Here is a 24,041-nt window from a genome sequence, read left to right on the forward strand (position 1 = left end):
CTGCTCTCCAGCATAGGCAACTGCTTTTGTGTTTCCTTGAAGCCCTGACCTAAAATTCATCTCTCCCAGAAGAATCCCCTCACTAATCTCACGCTCTTCTGAACTGACTTGTGTTTTATATTCCCTCAGCCAGTGCTTGGGACTCAGTTTGTGCTTTATTTACGTATTTACTCATTTTTACGCAGTTTTCTAATTTGTGCATGTTTTGTTTGTTTGTTTTTGGCCGCACCGCGCAGCTTCTGGGATCTCAGTTCCCCAACCAGGGATGGAACCCGGGCCCCCGGCAGTGAGAGTGCGGAGTCCTAACCACTGGACCGCCAGGGAGCTCCCAAATTTGATGCCCCACCTTAACAACAAACTTATTGAAAAAAGGCCTGCATCATTGTTTAGCTTACTTCTCCCTTGCTTCACTGGCAGAGGGCTGGGCATGAAAAAGATGACCATTCAATGAATGCTTGCTGAAGAATGAATTAATGTTAGAAGTCCATAATACAGGAGTACAGAAAACAGTTCTATTTTTCAAAATTTGCATTATGTTTCAACCGTTTTGAAATGTCTAAAAGATGTGTTACTACTTTAGAATAAAAAGAGGCAGACTTAGACATCACAACGAACTCCAGAGTGGCACTGCCTGGGATTTGGCTGATTCAAAAAGTATAACCTTCCTCACACCCATTAGAACGGCTGCTATAAACAAACAAACAAACAAAGACAAATAAACAAGTGTTGGTAAGGATGTGGAGAAATTGGAACCCTCGTGCATTGCTGGTGAAAATATAAATGATAACAGCTGCTATGGAAAACTGTATGGCAGTTCCTCGAAAACTTAAACATACATTTACCATATAATCCAGCAATTCCACTTGTGGGTATATACCCAAAAGAACTGAAAGCAAATCTCAAACAGATATTTGTACACCTGTGTTCATAGCAGCATTATACACAACAGCCAAAGGTAGAAGCAACTCAAGTGCCCATCAATGGATGAATGGATAAACAAAATGTGATAGAATACAATGGAATAGTATTCAGCCTTAAAAAGGAAATTCTCACAACGGCTACAACATGGATAAACCTTGAGGACACTGTACTAAGTGAAATAGGCCAGTGTCCGAAAAAGACAAATACTGTGTGAGTTCATTCATATGAGGGTAAGTCACACTTATAGACAGAAACCAAAATGGCGGCTGCCAGGGGCTTCCCTGCCAGAAGTGGGAAAGGAGGAGTTGTTGTTTAAAGGGTACAGAGTCTCAGTTTTACAAGATAAAAAGAATTCTGGAGATTGGTTGTGCAACAATACGAATGTAATGAACCCTACTGAACTGTACACTTAAAAATATTTAAGATGGTAAAATCTGTTATGTGGATTTTACCATAATTAAAAAGAAAATATTTTAACGTTAAAGATTTTTGATTTAGGGAACGCAGGGCAGAATCTCCTCTTCAGACACAAGGTGAATGCGTCTAAGACCACTAAGTAATCAAGCAAATGAATCAGACATGATGCCTAGGCCTGGGGTGGAGGCATGAAAGGGAAAGAGTGGTGTAAGAGTGAGAGGGCAGCTCTGTGTCCCAAGCAGCCCCGTGGGAAACATTTCTGCAGGAATCCTGGTGGGAGGCAACAGCGTGGACAGGTGTGGCTCATTGACTGCAAAGAGACACAAGACATTGTTTGTGTAGAGCACGGGTCCCTCAGTACACACGTGAGGGGCGACTAGAGCCCACGGCCCAGAAGAGAGGCAATGCCTAAATCACGACAGGACACAAACTTTGAAAATGTGTCTGCTAGGATACTTTTGTTTGCTTTTTGTGTGCAAAAAGATGGGTCCCTGATTAAGTGTAACAGATCACCTAAAACTGAATTGTGAAAGGAGAACGTATAATATCATGCAGGGGTGAAGTGGGTGGTTTGTGCATCTGGGAAATGGGTTAACAACAGAACCTAGGGTTGATGTGAAGTTTAAAGAAGATGAATGTAAGATTCTTAGCATTGCACCTGACACACAGTACACAGTAAATGTTAGCCATACTACTATTAACAAAGTTTCTGCTTCTAGAAAGTCCTTAAGTAAGTTACTCACTAAGTTGGCAACCCTTATACAGATGGTCAAGACAAATTTCGTTTGAGCCATGTTCATCCCTCGTAGAACATTCGGCACTCGCAACGTCAGATACGGAATCTACAAAACAAAAGAGGATGCATGTATGCTGATCCTAATATTTAAACTGAAAATCAAGATATCTGGTCCTACAGGGGGGAAGAATATCTGAAATGGGGGCCACGTTCAAGAAAATTCTTATGAATCGTGTACTGCTGCTAAGGAGAGCCTAGACACGAAAGCAAACACGAACATCTGGGGCACCTGAGAGTTATGTTTATTTCTTAAACCATAGTTGAACTATTTCTGTTCTGAATAAATGTAGCGCTTATTCTATACAGTTCTAGGGTTGGTCCTTCCATCTTCATATGTCAATCTCCTCATCAGAAGTGCTCCTTAACCAAAACCCCTTTGCCCTTTAATACTGCTAAGGGACATGCAAAGAAAAACCACTAGCCCTAGCTGCTGTGCTGCAGACATGAGACATGGGGCCCCTCTCTGTCCCTCAGTGACTCACACAGAGCCCAGCCTGAGCCCTTGCTGTAATCTCGCTGGCAGGGGGAACAGACATTTGAGCAGAGTTCCGACCATGGGTCCCCTAGGCTGCAGCTCTGTTGCTTAAGGAAGGTGTAAAATGAGGGACCCTGGGCAGAGTGAGTGCTGCTCTGTGTCAGGGCAGTGGTCTCCCCATGTGTGGGCAGAACCTGGCTTGTCAGCCTCTGACTTTCAGAGCATAACACGTCTTTATCCCCACTGACTGCCGACGTAAAGCCAAAACTCGTGGCATCAGTTTTACCTACATCGGTAGTTTCATCTATCACTTTACTAGAGCCATTTGGTGGCACTGTGGACAGACTAGCCCAAAATGTCTTCTCTGTGTGTTTACCATTAACAAAGGCCGTGGCCCCATCGTCGGCAGCTGTCATTTGGCCAGCACGCTGCAGATGGCTGTGAGTCACGCCGGTGTCCTGACCCCTAGGTAAAGATTTTTCTCTCTGCCTACTGGCTGTGGTTTTATAATTTAACAATCTCACGGAAGTGGCATCTGTGGCCATGTCACCGACGTTATTATTAAAAAGCGGGAAATGCTGGCTGTCTTGATTCCCACGTCTGCCCTCCGTGTTCACGCAGTCGGAGGAAAGGATGGCCGTGCTCTTTCTGGTGGTGATGGTTTCAGGTATTTGTGGAGAACCAAGAGGCGAGAAGGAGACAGCCTGACTGGAAGAAAACAAACTCTCTCTACCAGTGTCTTGGTCATTCTGCCAGGATGCGGGGCCCTTCCACTTGGGAGCTGATGTCGAATCAAAAGTGACGTAAGTATTGCTGTGATTCCCATAGAAAAGATCCTCTGTACTGCCATTCTCTGCAAACCTCTGGCTTGCTCCCCCTTGACCGGTTCCTCCAAGATTGGACGCCGCAGACGAGCCTGAGGAAGGCGGAGGGCACTCCTGACTTCCCAAATGCGTGAACTTGTGGGCAAGATCCTTGACAGGCCCGTCGTCCGGGGGAGACCCATGGCCGGTGGGATCTGGACTGGGGGCGCAGGACCTCTGGGCAGAAGCTGCAGCAGATGGAAGAGAGTCCCCGTTGCCCCGGTCTCTGCTCTTGCTTCTGCCTCTGTATGCCGCGTCTCTGCGATGTGAAGGAGGAGCTGGGAAAGAAAAACCAAACAACGGAAGTTGGTGTTAACGTGACTAACTTCCCTGCCCTGTTCCGCCTCAGCTTCTCCAGGTTTGCTATCGAAGTTCTATCAAATTACTTTTGTGTGAAAATTTCGAGAAGGTGCTTATGACCATGCAGGAATCTGTCACCCTGCCAGCCCTGCAGAAAACACCACCTATGACCTAGGATAAAGGTCGAACTGACACTGGCTCTGCTTGGCTTCTCTCGTGGGACTTAGATGTAGCCCCCAAATGCCCACACTCTTAGATGGGGCTGTCCACAATTCTCTAGTTCAAGTCACTCACCGCTAGGGTAAATGGAGAGACAGACGAGTACAAATCAGGGAGGAGTTCCCCGAAATCATTTAGAGTTTGCCCATATTGTGATACAGGTGTACCTAAGTTACGGATTCATGATACATAAAACAACAACAACAAAAGAAACTACAACAGAGGTCTGATTTCACTGAAGCTTGAGAATTTTCCAGAGTTGTTCGTCCAGTCCCCCAAATGCCCAAGCTTAAATGAGTAATATCTAAAAAAGAAAAATTGGCCTCTCTCTAGAAACGTGGTAAGTCACACCCCCCGGGAAGCAGACAGGAGGGAGGGCGGTGAGCATGTGTGTTCGTGAGTACATACAAAGTGTGGTGTGCATGCGTGTGATGTTTATATGTGGGGTGTTCTGTGCTGGGTGTGTGTGTGTGTGATACGCATGTGTGGTATACATGTGACGGGTGTATGTGTGTGTGTGGTTGCACGCATGGTGTGTGACGTGTCGGTTGGTGAGATATGCACGTATGGTGTATGCGGCATGCACAAGTGAGGTCTGTCTGTGTGGTGTGATTGCATGTGTTTGTGTGGCATGTGTGAAGTGTGTCCTGTGCATGTGTTACACATGTTGTGGGTGCGTGAAGTTTGTGTATGTGTGGGGTATGTATGTATGCAAGTCGTTGTTTTTGTGTGCATGTGGCTGGAGGCTGTGTGTGTGTGTGTGTGGTGTGTGAGTTGTGCTATTGTGTGTGGGAAAGAGGAGGAAGAGAGGTCCTTTCTCTTCCAAACCCAGGGGGCAGCAGGAATATAGTACAAGCAAGCATCCTCCTCCCATCAACTAAGTAGATTAACTAGAAGTGACAACAAAGAAAACTCCCTCTCGCATACAACAAATTTATATTGAGAAGCTACACCAAACCCCGTCCTTCCAGATATTCCCCTGTCGAGAGGGCATTGTCGTGCAGGAGAAAAAACACGAGAGGTGGAATCAGAGCACGTGAGCTCTGCTCCTCCCGAGTCCTGTGAGGCCCTGAAAACATTACTTTTCTTGATTCATAGTATTACCCTTCACTCTTCTAAAAATGATTTAAGGCTGCTCGCAATAGAACTCACTTAAGGGACTTCCCTGATGGCGCAGTGGTTAAGAATCCACCAGCCAGAGCTCCCGAATATGGCTGCCCCCAGTGCCCACGCCCCACCATGAGCACAGCCGCCCCAGCTCTCCAGGAGACTCTCCTAGACCAGCAGCTGTGTGGATGAAAGGCTCTTGGTGCTGCAGCCAGGAGTCAGTGCTGTGCGTCTGAGGTGGGAGAGCCAACTTCAGGACACTGGTCCACAAGAGACCTCCCAGCTCAAACGGTGAAAATCTCCCAGGGATCTCCATCTCAACACCAACACCCAGCTTCACTCAACGACCAGCAAGCTACAGTGCTGGACACCCTATGCCAAACAACTAGCAAGACAGGAACACAACCCCACCCATTAGCAGAGAGGCTGCCTAAAATCATAATAAGTCCACAGACACCCCAAAACACACCACCAGATGTGGACCTGCCCACCAGAAAGTCAAGATCCAACCTCATCCACCAGAACACAGGCACTAGTCCCCTCCACCAGGAAGCCTACACAACCCACTGAACCAACTTTAGCCACTGGGGACAGACACCAAAAACAACGGGAACTACGAACCTGCAGCCTGCAAAAAGGAGACCCCAAACACAGTAAGATAAGCAAAATGAGAAGACAGAAAAACACACAGCAGATGAAGGAGCAAGATAAAAACCCACCAGACCTAACAAATGAAGAGGAAATAGGCAGTCTACCTGAAAATGAATTCAGAATAATGATAGTAAAGATGATCCAAGATCTTGGAAATAGAATAGAGAAAATGCAAGAAACATTTAACAAGGACCTAGAAGAACTAAAGATGAAACAAGCAACGATGAACAACACAATGAATGAAATTAAAAATACTCTAGAAGGGATCAATAGCAGAATAACTGAGGCAGAAGAACGGATAAGTGACCTGGAAGATAAAATAGTGGAAATAACTACTGCAGAGCAGAATAAAGAAAAAAGAATGAAAAGAACTCAGGACAGTCCCAGAGACCTCTGGGACAACATTAAATGCACCAACATTCAGATTATAGGGGTTCCAGAAGAAGAAGAGAAAAAGAAAGGGACTGAGAAAATATTTGAAGAGATTATAGTTGAAAACTTCCCTAATATGGGAAAGGAAATACTTAATCAAGTCCAGGAAGCACGGAGAGTCCCATACAGGATAAATCCAAGGAGAAACACGCCAAGACACATATTAATCAAACTGTCAAAAATTAAATACAAAGAAAACATATTAAAAGCAGCAAGGGAAAAACAACAAATAACACACAAGGGAATCCCCATAAGGTTAACAGCTGATCTTTGAGCAGAAACTCTGCAAGCCAGAAGGGACTGGCAGGACATATTTAAAGTGATGAAGGAGAAAAACCTACAACCAAGATTACTCTACCCAGCAAGGATCTCATTCAGATTTGATGAAGAAATTAAAACTTTACACACAAGCAAAAGCTGAGAGAGTTCAACACCACCAAACCAGCTTTACAACAAATGCTAAAGGACCTTCTCTAGGCAAGAAACACAAGAGAAGGAAAAGACCTACAAAAACAAACCCAAAACAATTAAGAAAATGGGAATAGGAACATACATATCGATAATTACCTTAAATGTAAATGGATTAAATGCTCCCACCAAAAGACACACACTGGCTGAATGGATACAAAAACAAGACCCATATATATGCTGTCTACAAGAGACCCACTTCAGACCTAGGGACACATACAGACTGAAAGTGAGGGGATGGAAAAAGATATTCCACGCAAATGGAAACCAAAAGAAAGCTGGAGTAGCAATTCTCATATCAGACAAAATAGACTTTAAAATAAAGACTATTAGAAGAGACAAAGAAGGACACTACATAATGATCAAGGGTTCGATCCTACAAGAAGATATAACAATTGTAAATATTTATGCACCCAACATAGGAGCACCTCAATACATAAGGCAAATACTAACAGCCATAAAAGGGGAAATCGACAGTAATACATTCATAGTAGGGGACTTTAACACCCCACTTTCACCAACGGACAGATCATCCAAAATGAAAATAAATAAGAAAACACAAGCTTTAAATGATACATTAAACAAGATGGACTTAACTGATATTTATAGGACATTCCATCCAAAAACAACAGAATACACATTTTTCTCAAGTGCTCATGGAACATTCTCCAGGATAGATCATATCTTGGGTCACAAATCAAGCCTTGGTAAATTTAAGAAAATTGAAATTGTATCAACTATCTTTTCCGATCACAATGCTATGAGACTAGATATCAATTACAGGAAAAGATCTGTAAAAAATGCAAACACATGGAGGCTAAACAATACATTACTTAATAACAAAGTGATCACTGAAGAAATCAAAGAAGAGATTAAAAAATACCTAGAAACAAATGACAATGGAGACACGATGACCCAAAACCTATGGGATGCAGCAAAACCAGTTCTAAGAGGGAAGTTTATAGCAATACAATCCTATCTTAAGAAACAGAAAACAGCTCTAATAAACAACCTAACCTTGCACCTAAAGCAATCAGAGAAAGAAGAACAAAAAAAAACCCAAAGTTAGCAGAAGGAAAGAAATCATAAAAATCAGATTAGAAATAAATGAAAAAGAAATGAAGGAAACGATAGCAAAGATCAATAAAACTAAAAGCTGGTTCTTTGAGAAGATAAACAAAATTGATAAACCATTAGCCAGACTCATCAAGAAAAGAAGGGAGAAGACTGAAATCAATAGAATTAAAAACGAAAATGGAGAAGTAACAACTGACACTGCAGAAATACAAAAGGTCATGAGAGATTACTACAAGCAACTCTGCGCCAATAAAATGGACAACCTGGAAGAAATGGACAAATTCTTAGAAATGCACAACCTGCCAAGACTGAATCAGGAAGAAATAGAAAATATGAACAGACCAATCACAAGCACTGAAATTGAAACTGTGATTAAAAATCTTCCAACAAACAAAAGCCCAGGACCAGATGGCTTCACAGGCGAATTCTATCAAACATTTAGAGAAGAGCTAACACCTATCCTGCTCAAACTCTTCCAAAATACAGCAGAGGGAGGAACACTCCCAAACTCATTCTACGAGGCCGCCATCACCCTGATACCAAAACCAGACAAGGATGTCACAAAGAAAGAAAACTACAGGCCAATATCACTGATGAACATGGATGCAAAAATCCTCAACAAAATACTAGCAAACAGAATCCAACAGCACATTAAGAGGATCATACACCATGATCAGGTGGGGTTTATTCCAGGAATGCAAGGATTCTTCAATATACGCAAATCTATCAATGTGATACACCATATTAACAAATCGAAGGAGAAAAACTATATGGTCATCTCAATAGATACAGAGAAAGCTTTCGACAAAGTTCAACACCCATTTATGATAAAAACCCTCCAGAAAGTAGGCATAGAGGGAACTTTCCTCAACATAATAAAGGCCATATATGACAAACCCAAAGCCAACATTGTCCTCAATGGTGAAAAACTGAAAGCATTTCCACTAAGATCAGGAACAAGACAAGGTTGCCCACTCTCACAACTCTTATTCAACGTAGTTTTGGAAGTCTTAGCCACAGCAATCAGAGAAGAAAAGGAAATAAAAGGAATCCAAATTGGAAAAGAAGAAGTAAAACTGTCACTGTTTGCAGATGACATGATATACTATACATAGAGAATCCTAAAGATGCTACCAGAAAACTACTAGAGCTAATCAATGAATTTGGTAAAGTAGCAGGATACAAAATTAATGCACAGAAATCTCTGGCATTCCAATACACTAATGATGAAAAAGCTGAAAGTGAAATCAAGAAAACACTCCCATTTACCACTGCAATAAAAAGAATAAAATACCTAGAAATAAGCCTACCTAAGGAGACAAAAGACCTGTATGCAGAAAATTGTAAGACAGTGATGAAAGAAATTAAAGATGATACAAATAGATGGAGAGATATACCATGTTCTTGGATTGGAAGAATCAACATTGTGAAAATGACTCTACTACCCAAAGCAATCTACAGATTCAATGCAATCCCTATCAAACTACCACCGGCATTTTTCACAGAACTAGGACAAAAAATTTCACAATTTGTATGGAAACACAAAAGACCCCGAATAGCCAAAGCAATCTTGAGAACGAAAAACGGAGCTGGAGGAATCAGGCTCCCTGACTTCAGACTATACTACAAAGCTACAGTAATCAAGACAGTATGGTACTGGTACAAAAACAGAAATATAGATCAACGGAACAGGATAGAAAGCCCAGAGATAAACCCATGCACACATGGTCACCTTATCTTTGATAAGGAGGCAGGAATGTACAGTGGAGAAAGGATAGCCTCTTCAATAAGTGGTGCTGGGAAAACTGGACAGGTACATGTAAAAGTATGAGATTAGGACACTCTCTAACACCATACACAAAAATAAGCTCAAAATGGATTAAAGACCTAAATGTAAGGGCAGAAACTATCAAACTCTTAGAGGAAAACATAGGCAGAACACTCTATGACATAAATCACGGCAAGATCCTTTTTGACCCACCTCCTAGAGAAATGGAAATAAAAAAATAAATAAACAAATGGGACCTAATGAAACTTCAAAGCTTTTGCACAGCAAAGGAAACCATAAACAAGACGAAAAGACAACCCTCAGAATGGGAGAAAATATTTGCAAATGAAGCAACTGACAAAGGATTAATCTACAAAATTTACAAGCAGCTCATGCAGCTCAATAACAAAAAAACAAACAACCCAATCCAAAAATGGGCAGAAGACCTAAATAGACATTTCTCCAAAGAAGATATGCAGACTGCCAACAAACACATGAAAGCATGCTCAACATCATTAATCATTAGAGAAATGCAAATCAAAACTACAATGAGATATCATCTCACACCGGTCAGAATGGCCATCATCAAAAAATCTAGAAACAATTAATGCTGGAGAGGGTGTGGAGAAAAGGGAACACTCTTGCACTGCTGGTGGGAATGTGAATGGTACAGCCACTATGGAGAACAGTATGGAGGTTCCTTAAAAAACTACAAATAGGGCTTCCCTGGTGGCGCAGTGGTTCAGAGTCCACCTGCCGATGCAGGGAACACAGGTTCGTGCCCCGGTCCGGGAAGGTCCCACATGCCGCAGAGCGGCTAGGCCCGTGAGCCATGGCTGCTGAGCCTGCATGTCCGGAGCCTGTGCTCCGCAACAGGAGAGGCCACAACAGTGAGAGGTCCGCGTTCCGCAAAAAAAAAAAAAAAAGTAGACCGCATTTACCTTTCCACCCAGAGGGTTTCTTCTGGCGGTGCCTGCTGTTGCAGATGTCCTGGATGTTCTGGACCACACGTGAGCTCAGCCCGTGCTCCCTCATGATGGCCAGCACCTTTCTGTCCATCAGGTTATGGGACCGGAAGCAGTTGGCATAACCACAGTTCCCTCGGGTAAAGTGTTCACAAACGTGGAGCCTTTCACACGGTGGCTGCTGGTTACAAATCTGTCTTCCACCCTCTCCCTTATAATTTTTGCATATCTACAGAACGAAGAAAAAATAGTTAGAGATAAAACATGTTTCTCTATGTGCCACACGTTAAGGAAAGTGTATATAAAAATTTCGGCTGTAATGACCTATATGGGAATAGAAACTAAAAAAGAGCGGATAGGGGCTTCCTTGGTGGCGCAGTGGTTGAGAGTCCACCTGCCGATGCAGGGGACGTGGGTTCGTGCCCCGGTCTGGGAGGATCCCACATGCCGTGGAACGGCTGGGCCCGTGGGCCATGGTCGCTGGGCCTGTGCGTCCGGAGCCTGTGCTCTGCGACGGGAGAGGCCGCAGCAGTGAGAGGCCTGCATACCGCAAAAAGATAAATTAAAATAAAATAAAATAAAATAAAAAAGAGTGGATATATGTATATGTATAACTGATTCATTTTGACGTACAGCAGAAACTAACACAACAGTGTAAATCAACTAAACTCCGATAAAAAATAAATAAATAAATAATAAAAACGCAGCTTTTCTTACTTCCTGATAAGAAAAAAAAATCAGAAGCAAGCAGAGATATATCAGAGGAAAAAAATGCATGTGTATTCCACAATCTTTGATGAGTTCTTTTCAATCGATGACTTATTTGCAGCAGAAGAGGCCTACAAACTAACTGAAGGAAACTTGAATTTGATTAACCTCCTTTGGAAGAATCAACATAAGACGGCTAGCTACAGATAGAACCAAACAGGACCCAAAGGGAGCCCTACATTATAAGGGAACCCCAAAGAGGAAGGCCTGTCTTTGGATATCAATTCATTGTTCTATTAAAAGGACATGTGGAGGGACTTCCACGGCGGTCCAGTGTTTAAGACTCCACGCGGTTCGGTCCCTGGTTGGGGAACTAAGATCCCCCATGCCGTGCAGTGCAGCCAACAAAAAGGACATGTGGGGACTTCCCTGGTGGCACAGTGGTTAAGACTCCATGCTCCCCAATGCAGGGGCCCCAGGTTCAATCCCTGGTCAGGGAACTAGATCCCGCACCATGCCACAAGTCAGAGTTAGCATGCCACAACTAGGGAGCCAGTGTGCCGCAACTAAGAAGGCTGCGAGCCGCAACTGAGAAGCCCACATGCTGCAACTAAGGAGCCCCCCTGCTGCAACTAAGACCCAGTGCAACCAAACTAATTAATTAGTTAATTAATTTTTCAAAAGAGGACATGCGGGTCTTACCTACAACTCCTGGGAGTCTAGAATCTAGTCTCAGCTAGGCAGAATGTCAGTTTCTCAAAAGATCAACTGAAGCAGATAATTTGTATATTCCTATGTAAATAGGTATACCTACCTATCTAGCTCTACAGAGATGTAGTTCTTACTGAAAGGAGAGCAGAAGAAACACTGTCACTGAGGCCAGACCAGGTGATGCAGGACTAGAAGATGCTGGTTGAAGTCTGCAGCCCTGGAAGCAGCTACATGTGACCTCACATCTTGAATTACTTACTTGCTCCCAGCCTCTCTTTCCTTTGCTGTAAAGAAGGAAAATATTTGCTCTCCTCACCTAACCAAGTTGTTGAGCAGATTAAATAATAAAATATGTAAATGTGTTGTGCAAAATATGAAATGTGATGCAAATGTTTGAATCATTACATGAAGAAGCTTAAAGATTAAAACGTTTATAAGTTGTTTCAATAGACTCTGAGCAAACCAGGTCAACACGGGCCACTGTGATGTATCCAAGTGGCAAAGACATGGATTCAGACTCTAACAACAATGACTTAAGCCATATAAACAACTTCTAAACCTGATGCAAATAGATATCATTGCGATAGAGCCTATGAACCAGATTCAAGACTCTAGACCAACAGTTCTCAAAGTGTAGTCCCTGCACAAGCAACATCGGCTCCAACTGGAAACTTATTAGAAATACAAGTCCTTGGGCCCTTCCCCGTATCTACAGAGTCAGAACGGCCAGAGGTAGGGCCCAGCAATCTGGGCTTGACAAACCCTCCAGGTGATTCTGACACACATTTAAAGCTTGAGAACCAGTGTTCTAGAGGCTTGAGTGAAACAAGAATAATTAGTAACTTCACAAATGATACTTTGGTTAACATTCCTAGTTCTATGCTGATGTTTAAGTAAGAATGCTCCTGCCAAAACAAATGAAATAATTTCTTCCTTTTAATAAATACATCTCAGTTACACAAGTTTCTATATAAGGACGTCAGATTTGCCTGATGCTTTTATGTTCTCGCAGGTCAAGGCAAAGTGGAAGAGTGTGAACATTTTAAGTTTTTGAGGGCAGGCAGTGTGTCTTGTCCACTGCTGCCTTCAGAAGCCTGCCCTTGTAGGAACTCCTGAGTGTTAATTGAATGAATGCAAACCAAACAATAAGTAAAGTGAGACGCAGAAGGATGAAATGCCTTGTCCAGGACCACAGAGGTGGTTAGTGGCAGAGTCAGGACTTTGAGAGACATGGAAGGACCATCGTTGACCGACTATTCTTGGAACTAGCTGAACTCTGGCTGAGCCCCTCCTGCTAAAACCTTGAAAATATTCTGCCCTACTCACCCAAGTTAAAACACTCCTTGAGAGACTACTCTTGCCCCAAATTGTCAAATAGAGACTTATGTTATCGATGCTCTGGTCGATTTTCCACTACAGGAACCAGCGCCTCAGACCTCTGGTTCAGGAAACAGTGCAGTCTGCTAGTCTGTGATCCTACCCCTGACAAGTGGTAAATGGCAATTAAGTTATTGGCTAAAAATAAACTTCAAGCACAAGCCTTCCCACCCCATCCACTAAGCATGGGTACTGAATTCTTAAAAGGGAAAGGGAACCTCAGATGACACTTCAGACTCTCTGTGTGATAAAGGATGACAACGGCATTTTCCTACGAGGACCCTCCCAGCTCTTCTGTCAATGGGCTTTTCCGGGATCCATCAGCAACACCACCTTCTAGTAGGTTCTTCCCTAGAGAAAGGAAGAGTTGTCACTCCCCTTATTCTCCAGGGACGTGATATAGAAAGTCCTTGGTGATTTTGGAGAACAGAAGCAGACAGCAAACCTGATGAGTGACCTTTCCAAACTTCCAAGTTTAACACTAGACTAAGGTTGGACCCCATGGACACTCCTCTCAAGGGTCATAACAAGACTTCACCTGTCGTCATCCCTTCACATGAAAGGAAAAGGACGGGGTGGGTCTGTTAGTCAACGGGACCTTTAACGAGTTGGTGTGTAAGGCGTCTCCCCATGCTGGTAGCCAGGAGGGACTGAGCTGGCACACAGGCCAAGGGCCATAGGGATCCCAAGACAAGACCTCTAAACCTAGGCTCCTGGAAACGGGGAGAGAGAGAGACAGAGAGAGAGAGAGAGAGAGAGAGAGAGAGAGAGAGAGAAATCCAAGTACCTAAATGAAAGAATGCCTGCAGAATGGCATATATAGTCCTCCTCCACTCTCTCCGTCTCTGAAGACATTTTTATAGACGGCCTTGCACTCCCATCTCTCTTGAGCTCAGTGATCAACTCAAAATCACCCCTCATGTCCTAACGTTTCTAAGTCCTCAGGGAAACACACTGAGCTTAGAGTCAAAAGATGTTTAACCCCCCAGATATCCCTAATAGCTATCTTGTCATAAATAAAAGCACATCTGAATTTCAACCTTGCTTATCTTTAATATATTTATTTATTTATTTATTTATTTATTTATTTATTTATTTATTTCCTTACTTACTTATCTATTTTTGGCTGTGTCAGGTCTTAGTTGCGGCATGCAGGCTTCTCTCTAGTTGTGGCGTGTGCGGGCTCTGTTGCCCCACAGCATGTGGGATCTTAGTTCCCCAACCAGGGATCAAACCTGAGTCCCCTGCATTGGAAGGTGGATTCTTAACCACTGGACTACCAGGGAAGTCCCCACCTTTGCTTATCTTAATCTCAGTCCCTTCCACTCATTCCACTTGAGCCTTCAATTATGTTTCTGTGCCTCTCTTTCAGTGTGAAGCTAACTTCTCTACACAAGAGTTTTTCTCAGGTCAGATACCATTCTTTAAACAGCATCCTCTGATTTTCAAGTCAATAGTCCTGTGTGGATGAGACTGTTAATTATCTGCCATTGTCCTCACCTTTCTTCTAATAATAGAAGCTTCCAAGTTTTAGCTGGACACCTAGTTACCCAGCCAGAAACTACATTTCCCAGCCTCCCTTCTACCTAAGTGTGATCATGTGATAAGTTCTGGCGAATGACATGGAGCAGATGCGCTTTTTACAATGTCCAAGTTGCATCTTTTAAAAAAGAAAGCTGCTTGCCTTTCACTTACTCCCTCTCTACATTCCTGTTGGTTAGAAAATGATGACAGTGAGAAGAATCTCCTTGTACCTGGAGGAGGAAGCCACATGTTAAAAGAGAACAGAGATTATCTACTGGTCCAAAAATAGAATGGATATATTATATATAAGATAATAAGGCTGACCTACTGGCCTGAGTCCCTGCGTGACACTGTGGAATCCAGCTGCCTGACCATCGGATACCTACCTGCCTACATCTGGGCAAGACCAAAAGTCAGTAAACTATTTCTGTAAACGATCAAATGGTAAATATTTTAGGCTTTGCAGGCCATTCAGTCTCTGTTGCAAATACTCAACTCACTCTTGCATGAGAAAGTGGCAATAGACAATATATAAATGAATGGGGGTGGCTGTGTTCCAATTAAACTACAAAAACAGGTGGCAGGTGGGATTTGGACCATGGACCATGGTTTAATGACCCCCAATCCAGACTGTCAAGTGATAGAGAAACAAAGTAATATTTTATTTGAATCACTGCACTTTGAGGTCTCTTTGTTCCAATAACTTAGCCTCAACCAATACACCCTGTCATCTTCCAAAACCCTGCCTCAAAGCCCACCTCTTCCAGGAGGTCACAGGGTTCCCTAGCAGCCTGGCGGGGGAAGCATTCCAGACTCCAATTCTTGTAAAACTTCTAATAGGAAGGAAATTGTTGGAATCTCTCAGATAACTCAGCAACAATCACCTGTTGACGGCCACCTGCAGGCCCTGGTGCTCAGTTTTCTCTGCTCCCATTCCAACACACCCACGATGCCACGCTGCCAACAGCACTCTCCCTGCTTTTCAAACTAAGGAATTAGAACTTACCTCTGGCATAAAAAAAGGGTCATTTTGGAGAAGGAGCACGGCTAATTCCTCTTTGTTCAGTCCAGAGAGTGCATGATTTTTCAGGACCTTGAAGTTATCTTCTGAGAGAACCTCGTGAGAATATTTGCATAAATTCCTGGAAATAAATGACAATGGTCAGTGTTTCCACTTCACAGAAAGTAAAGAAAAAGCAATCATCCAGGGAACTTTCAATGAAAATCAATGCCCATATCCTTTGGTAACTAATACAGGTTGGTCCTGCTTCAAGAGTACACTTTAAAAATATAAATTGATGGGCTTCCCTGGTGGCACAGTGGTTGAGAATCCGCCTGTCGATGCAGGGGACGTGGGTTCATGCCCCGGTCCGGGAAGATCCCACATGCCGCAGAGCGGCTGGGCCCGTGAGCCTGTGTGGCCGGAGCCGTACTCCGCAACTGGAGAGGCCACCACAGTGAGAGGCCCGCATACCGCAAATAAATAAATAAATAAATAAATTGATGAAACACCTAGATGGGAAAAGGGAATATGAGGATTATTTTTACAAATTATGCACTTGTATACTTTATTTATTTATGTATTTATTTTTGGCTGCATTGGGTCTTCGTTGCTACCCGCAGGCTCTCTCTAGTTGCGGCAAGCAGGGGCTACTCTTTGTTGCGGCGCACAGGCTTCTCATTGCAGTGGCTTCTCTTGTCGCGGAGCACAGGCTCTAGGTGCACAGGTTTCAATAGTTGTGGTGCGTGGGCTTCAGTGGTTGTGGCGCGTGGGCTCTAGAGCACAGGCTCAGTAATGTGGCACATGGGCTTAGTTGCTCCGCGGCGTGTGGGATCTTCCCCAGCCGGGGCTTGAACCTGTGTCCCCTGCATTGGCAGGTGTATTCCCAACCACTGTGCCACCAGGGAAGCCCCACACATGTATACTTTAAATTATTGCAATACTTCTTCAAATAATGTCTCCTCTAGTATACATTAATAATGTAGGACGAGGAAAAAATGGCAAAGAAACTGATACAAATTTAGTGGAAATGACTGCCCATTGAGAGACAAAGAATAATTAGGATAATACATCTATGGATTGACAATAAAAATCAATGTGAAAAGAGAATTCCATTGAACAAACTAAATTAGATGAAATTGTTCCTTGCTTTCTCTCTTCTATGCCTTACATACCAATGTATACCTATATGATTTGTGACTACAAAGGAATGGAACAAGCTCATAATTGTACATTTCAAACAACTCTACAAAGAAAGAGATAAAAATCCTCTTCACTTTAAGACTGATGCTTTAGGTCTGATAGTACTTTCTATGATGATGGAATTGTTCTATAATCTGAGCTTCCTAAAATGTAAGCCATACATGACTAATGAACACTTGAAATATAGGTAATAAGACTTAAGAAACTAAATTTTCTATTTTACTTTACTTTAATTAATTTAAATTTGAATAGCCACACATGACTAGTGGCTACCATACTGCATGGCAGAGATTTCAATCTTTGCTATTCAAAATGTGGCGGGAGAATCAGCAGCTTCACCATTATCTGGGAGCTTGTCACAAATTTAGAATGTCAGGCCCCACCCAAGTTCTACTGAATCAAAAGCCGTCTTTCAACAAGATCCCCAAATGATTTAATCACACTGAAGTCCCACAAGCACTGACTTGGACCATTGAGAAACCCAGACAGTACTGATGTTTTCATTAGACAAACATAATGTGACAGTCATCAATGTTCAGCTAACAAACTCGTTCGACTTCTTAACTTACATACGCTCCCTATGATATCTCCAACGTCCTCAGATTTATGGTTTTAACAGTTGCTAATATGATGGGATCTTAATAGTTTCTGGTTTGCTCAACCATTATCAAATTGTCAGGAGGTTAGGTAATGGCCAGATTTTCACTACATTACAACCTTTGTACAGACAACCTTTCTTCTTTTACATTATTTCTTGAGATTTATTCCTTTGAGAGTATTGCCTCAAAGGACACAATCAGTTTCCCTGCAGCTTCTGTTTCATTTTGATCTCCTACTCTCCAGAAAACATACCAGCAATCTGAGAGCGTGTCTATTTCCCCGCCAGCACATTAACATAGAGTTTTATCACTTTTGCTCCTTCAGTAAGTAGGAAATAGACTTATGGGGGACTTCCCTGGTGGTCAAGCAGTTAAGACTCCCTGCTCCCAATGCAGGGGCCCCAGGTTCGATCCCTGGTCAGGGAACTAGATCCCGCATGCCACACGGTACAGCCAAAAAAAAAAGAGAAAATTAAAGAAATAGACTTATGCTTTTAATTTGCACTTTAATTATTAGCAAGACTGAAATATTCCCAAATGTAGGCTTGATGCTTGCATTTCCTCTTACTTATAGTATTTGTTCATATCTTTTAACTGTTTATCTAGTGGAGAATGAGTACTAACCTACAGATTTATAACTGTTCTTTATATTTTTTAATACTAATCTTTACCAGCCTTGTGTATTTCAAATAGTTTTGGATTTTTCCCTTTTGATCAAGAACTTATTAAGGTTGTTGTTCAACGATCTGACTGCTGTTCTATACAATCATATCCTTCCAATTCGCCATTCGTAATTTAGCCCACTGTTTTAATACTTGAGAAATTAATTCCTCCACCACAGCTAGATAACTATACCATTTTGTTTCACCTTTAAAAGAGATATTTTCAACTTTAATTCTTTAAAATATCTGGAGCTTATTTTGACAACCAGCATCACAGAAGGACAGAAGTGCTTTATATCAACTTTTCTCAATAACATCTATTAAATTGGACTTTCTTACTATTTTGTTATAGAGGACTATTGTTTGTTAACTTTTTAGCAAATTTAGAACTATTGGGATCCTTATTATGTTTTTATCAATCTACGGTTCTACTCTGAATCCAATACCATACAACTAAAATGTCCTTTGCACTGTATTTTAAATATTAACAGAATAATTTATCCTATTATTGGCTTATTCCTTTTCAAAAATCTCTATAGTGTGCTTAACTATTATTTCCTCTATAGAAATTTTATTCTGGCTTTGTCACTTTCCACAAAAGATCATACTGAGAATCTAATTTGTGTTAACGCCATACATTAGATTGGATATTACGTCATCTTAACTACATTAAATCTTCTGATTCTGGAACAGAAAATATCTCTCCATTTATTCAAGTCTTATTCTATTTTTCTTACTGAGAATTAAAATCTTTCTTTTAATAGTTCTCTCATTTCCCAAATACTAAACATGAATCAGTTGCCACTATTATGTTTTAGTTGTTTGTGACTAGTAAACAGAAATGCGAATGACTGCAAAATTATCTTATTGAAATTGACAATGATTTTTTAAAATGTAAACATCTACATAAAAGTTAGCCTCTGAGAATTAATCTTTAAAAGCCACTATTCAAATAGTAACTTTTAATAGTCCCACACTATTCACGCTGTCTGCGTGTAAGGCATTTCTGAAGCATTCTAGAATTGCCTTCTTATCTAGCCGTGGAACCTCATGAGAAAAATCAGAATCAACAACCATGGCAGCCACTGCCCAAGCCCTTAAAACCCAGCCAGCCCTCCCCACGCACCCTGGTTCATGCACAATTCAAGGGCAGTCAGTCAGGCTCTGGCAACAGCCTGTATGTATCTCAGCCGTTTTCTCAGGTGTGCTCTCTCCTGGCTTTCTCTACCAGGAGTTCTGGCTTCTAGTGTGTGTCTGGCACTCCTTGATAAAGCTGACCTCAGCTCTCCACTTGCTCTGGGGGTCTGTGCTTTCAGATAACTGCTCCCCAGCAGCCACCACGACCCAGAGCCCTCAGCAGCTGGGCTGGGACTCCACCTTATCACTCCTCCAACCACCGCGGGAGGGGCGATCTGTGAAGAGACTCTACAGCAGGAAGGGGACCAGCCTCCTACCCAAAGCAGGAAATCCCTCCATTAGAGCTTTACCAGATACCTGCGAGCTTCCTTACCTCACAAGGCATCTCACTCCACCGGGTACTGACATTAAGGATCCTCTTGACACGGAACAGAAAGTGACCTTGTTGAAACACCCTGCTAGGCAGGTCCTACCCTCTGGCTCAGAGATATCTGACAACTGGGAGGAGTTAAGAACCTTTCTTCCCTTGGAGCTCCAGTCCAAGACATTGTGATCACAGAGCCAAGACTATGGTACCTCTCCTGTGGCCAGATTAGGGTCACAGATGAGGACCCAGTCCCTCTCCAGGTCCCAGCAAGATACAGCGTCGGTCATATCTGTCCTGTGCCTGCTCTGTCCTAGCCAAGGAGCAGTGGGGCACTTCCAAGGTCCTGGAAGTCAACATTTCCTCTAAATAACTGAAGGCAGCCAGACAAGTCTAATAAGAATCCCTCTGCCTGGAGCCCTGAGTGTCCAGGCTTTGCCAACCTCACCTAAGACACTCATGCCTGTAGGAAGAGCCCACCCAGCACACGCTGCACTGGCTGGGTCCCTGACGTTGCCCGTCTGAGGGCCCAGATCGCTTTTCATTTCTCATCTCCATCCTCAGGCAAACTGCTCGTTCCTCTAGATTCCATGATACTCACCTTGAACTCGGCATGTCATATCTAGCCTTGAGTTCTGACCTGCAGCCCTGTCCCTCGGAGGCCCTGCTCAGTTTTCCCACATTCCCTAGACTTTTCCAAACTTGTGAGAGGCTTTATCTCCACCCTGATTTCAACAAAGTGTTCAGGGCGGGGCAGTCTGTGCTCACCTATTTGGGGAGTGAGACCAGAAGCACAGACACTAACATTTATTACATAGTTACTAAGTGACAGGAACGTGCATCTGTTATTTATAACCTACGAGGAAACAGCTTGCTTTTTACTTTGGGAAACTGAAGCCGGGTAAAATGAGAAATCAAAGGTGACTCAAATAAGAGGAAGAGCTGATAATTGAACCCAGATCTCAAAAAGCAAATAAAAACATCATCTGGAAAAAATGAACAAAAACAGACATGTCTGAAATTTTTCCAAACCAGAAAGAAAAAAAAAAAAAAATGCCATTCTGGATTATTCAAACTACTGTTCCCTAGCACTAAGTAGAAAATTGAGAGTAAGGTATGAGGATAGACAGTGCATATAAATCACATATGCCGTGTAGAAGGGACACAATAAATTATAGAAACTGTTGCTTAGGGACTTCCCTGGTGGTTCAAGGGTTAAGACTCCATGCTTCCCCCACTACTGGGCATATACCCTGAGAAAACCAAAATTCAAAAAGAGTCATGTACCAAAATGTTCATTGCAGCTCTATTTACAATAGCCCGGAGATGGAAACAACCTAAGTGCCCATCATCGCAAGAATGGATAAAGAAGATGTGGCACATATATACAATGGAATATTACTCAGCCATAAAAAGAAACAAAATTGAGCTATTTGTAATGAGCTGGATAGACCTAGAGTCTGTCATACAGAGTGAAGTAAGTCAGAAAGAGAAAGACAAATACCGTATGCTAACACATATATATGGAATTTAAGAAAAAGAAAATTTCGGGGCTTCCCTGGTGGCGCAGTGGTTGAGAGTCTGCCTACCAATGCAGGGGACACGGGTTCAAGCCCTGGTCTGGGAAGATCCCACGTGCCACGGAGCAGCTGGGCCCGTGAGCTACAAATACTGAGCTCTGCGCGTCTGGAGCCTGTGCTCCGCAGCAAGAGAGGCCGCGACAGTGAGAGGCCCGCGCACCGCGATGAAGAGTGGCCCCCGCTTGCCACAACTAGAGAAAGCCCTCGCACAGAAACGAAGACCCAACACAGCCAAAAATAAATAAATGAATAAATTTAAAAAAAAAAAAAAAAAAAAAAGAAAAAGAAAATTTCATGAAGAACGTAGGGGTAAGATGGGAATAAAGACACAGACCTACTGGAGAACGGACCTGAGGATATGGGGAGGGGGAAGGGTGAGCTGTGACAAAGCGAGAGATTGGCATGGACATATATACACTACCAAACGTAAGGTAGATCGCTAGTGGGAAGCAGCCGCAGAGCACAGGGAGATCAGCTCGGTGCTTTGTGACCACCTGGAGGGGTGGGATAGGGAGGGTGGGAGGGAGGGAGATGCAAGAGGGAAGAGATATGGGGACATATGTATACGTATAACTGATTCACTTTGTTATAAAGCAGAAACTAACACACCATTGTAAAGCAATTATACCCCAATAAAGATGTTAAAAAAGAAAAAGACTCCATGTTTCCACTGCAAGGGCGCGGGTTTGATCCCTGATTGGGGAACTAAGATCCTGCATGCCGCACGGCGAGGCCAAAAAAAGAAAAGAAACGGTTTCTTATGATTGGCCTTGCGGAGGCAGCAGCGCTCATCATGGTCAGGGCTGGATGGAGATCATGTTCAGGTTTAAGATGCAGAAGCTTCCTTCTCACTTTCTTCTGATCACTCTGTCCCAGCTCCAGGTCCCTAATATTCGCTAGGAGGATTTAGCCAGGAAATAGTGTGAAAGTCTCCCAAGGCCTCTTGGGAGTTCTCAAAGCCAGTGGTTCTCAAAGTGAGGTCCCCTGATCAGCATCACCTAGGAGGCTGTCAGAAATACAAATTCTCAGGCCCCATCCCAGACCTGCTGGGTGAGTCTCAACCCTCTAGCTCACATCAGAATCATCTAGAGGGTTTGTTAGAACACAGATTGCTGGGGCCCACCCTCAGAGTTTCTGATCAGCAGGTCTTGGGGTGAGGGCTGAGAATGTGCATTTCTAACAAGCTCCCACGTGCTGCTGATGCTGCTAGCCCAATGAGCACACTTGGAGCAAGGATGCTCAAGGCTACCTTCTCCAACAGAGAATAATGGGCTCGGCAGAAGGTTGATTCACAGCCACAGGGACTCCCCACCTCCTGGCACGGAAAAGAGCTTGCCCACAAACCATTATGAACTGCCCAGGGGAAAACAAGTGTTTGCAGAATGCTGCTTGCACTTGGAGCAGATAAACTTAAAACAGCATGAGCTGGGATAAGAGGTGATAACTTTTTTAAAAAGAGCGAAGATGGCCTTGGAAGAGGCAGGAATGTCTCTCAGGAATCTCAAGCCAAAAGCCTAAAAACAAATGACTTTTTCACTCTTCTCTTCCAGTCACAGAACAAAATGTTACTTTAACCCTGGCAATAAACGCTCCCCCAATCACAGATGAAGTCTAGCCTGCAGAGTGGTCCTCATCCCTGGTTACACATGATAATCAACCGGGGAGTGCTTCGAAATACCTAAGCCTGGGCCACAGCCTCAGAGACTGATTTAATTTGACAGGATGTGAGACCCCAGATGGTTCCCATATGCAGTCCAGGCTGGGATTGCTGGCCGGGCCTGTCAGAGGAAATTCTAAGCTAGGTTCCTGAACTAGATACTCACACGTGTGACCTCTAGCACTTCACGAGTCAGCAAACATAGGGCCCACCCTGGGCTCCACAATCAGACCAGAGGGAAAAAGATAACCTTAAGGAAAGTCTTGTTTTTTCACAGTCATTTGTATCAAAATACCCCTTCTCTTCTCCTACTCACCTGCTCGGTTCCCCAACACCTCATGTGGGAGGGTGGACAAAATCGAAGAGCTAGTCAATGTGTACAGAAGACAGGAAATAGCTCATCGTGATTCAAGCCAGGCAAAAAAGAAACCGGGATGTGTGAAAGATAAAATCTAGAGAGCACTCATCTAAAGAATAAAACGTCACCAATCAAAACCAACCCTGAAAAGTATTAGTCATGAGACTCCTATCGTCTATATGTTTGTACTTCTGACGTTGGAGATTAAGTTGCCAGTTACTAGAGGCAGGGATGGTTCACTGAACCTGGAACCCCTAGTCAGATGGGGGAGAACCAGAGGAGACCAGCAGAGAGCACAGCAACAGGGTAAGGAACAATGTCTAGGAAGAGAAAGGGTGAAGCCGAAGAAATCGACCTGCTTCAACCACAACTGTATTACCCAGAACACATTACGCGCGAAGACGACGCCGACTGCTGATCGTGATTAGCCCCAGGTGCAGATGGCCGAGGGCCCCGGCCGGGCGAGGGGAATGCAGCTGGTAGGCTCCAAGACTCTGGGCTGCAGGGAGCAACAAGAGGGGACCAGGCCCGCTGAGGATGGGAGAGGTGGGGGGCCGAGGAACTGATTGTAACCTATAACTGTACCAAGAGTAAGGCAAACAGTGCCGGTGCCACAATATTGTAGACAATCTCCCCAGTTTGACTTATTTCTCTGGTCCTTTTAATCAGTGGTTCTCAAACTCTGCTGCCCATTAGAACTAC

At 43.3% G+C, this 24,041-nt stretch overlaps 1 protein-coding gene across 1 annotated transcript in view; it reads right to left on the reverse strand.

Moving 5' to 3' along the window:
- The window catches only part of ZC3HAV1 (zinc finger CCCH-type containing, antiviral 1), a 61,398-nt gene that overhangs the window by 23,275 nt on the left and 14,082 nt on the right, over positions 1–24,041 (reverse strand). Inside the window, exons 2-5 of the mRNA XM_065883589.1 lie at positions 15,786–15,921; positions 10,436–10,688; positions 2,986–3,750; positions 2,082–2,180 (exon numbers count right to left, since the gene is read on the reverse strand). Coding sequence (XP_065739661.1) covers positions 2,082–2,180; positions 2,986–3,750; positions 10,436–10,688; positions 15,786–15,921 — 1,253 coding nt within the window. The remainder of the gene's footprint in view (positions 1–2,081; positions 2,181–2,985; positions 3,751–10,435; positions 10,689–15,785; positions 15,922–24,041) is intronic.

The sequence above is a fragment of the Phocoena phocoena genome, chromosome 9 (genome assembly GCF_963924675.1).
Source record: "Phocoena phocoena chromosome 9, mPhoPho1.1, whole genome shotgun sequence".
Classification (NCBI taxonomy): Eukaryota; Metazoa; Chordata; class Mammalia; order Artiodactyla; family Phocoenidae; genus Phocoena; species Phocoena phocoena.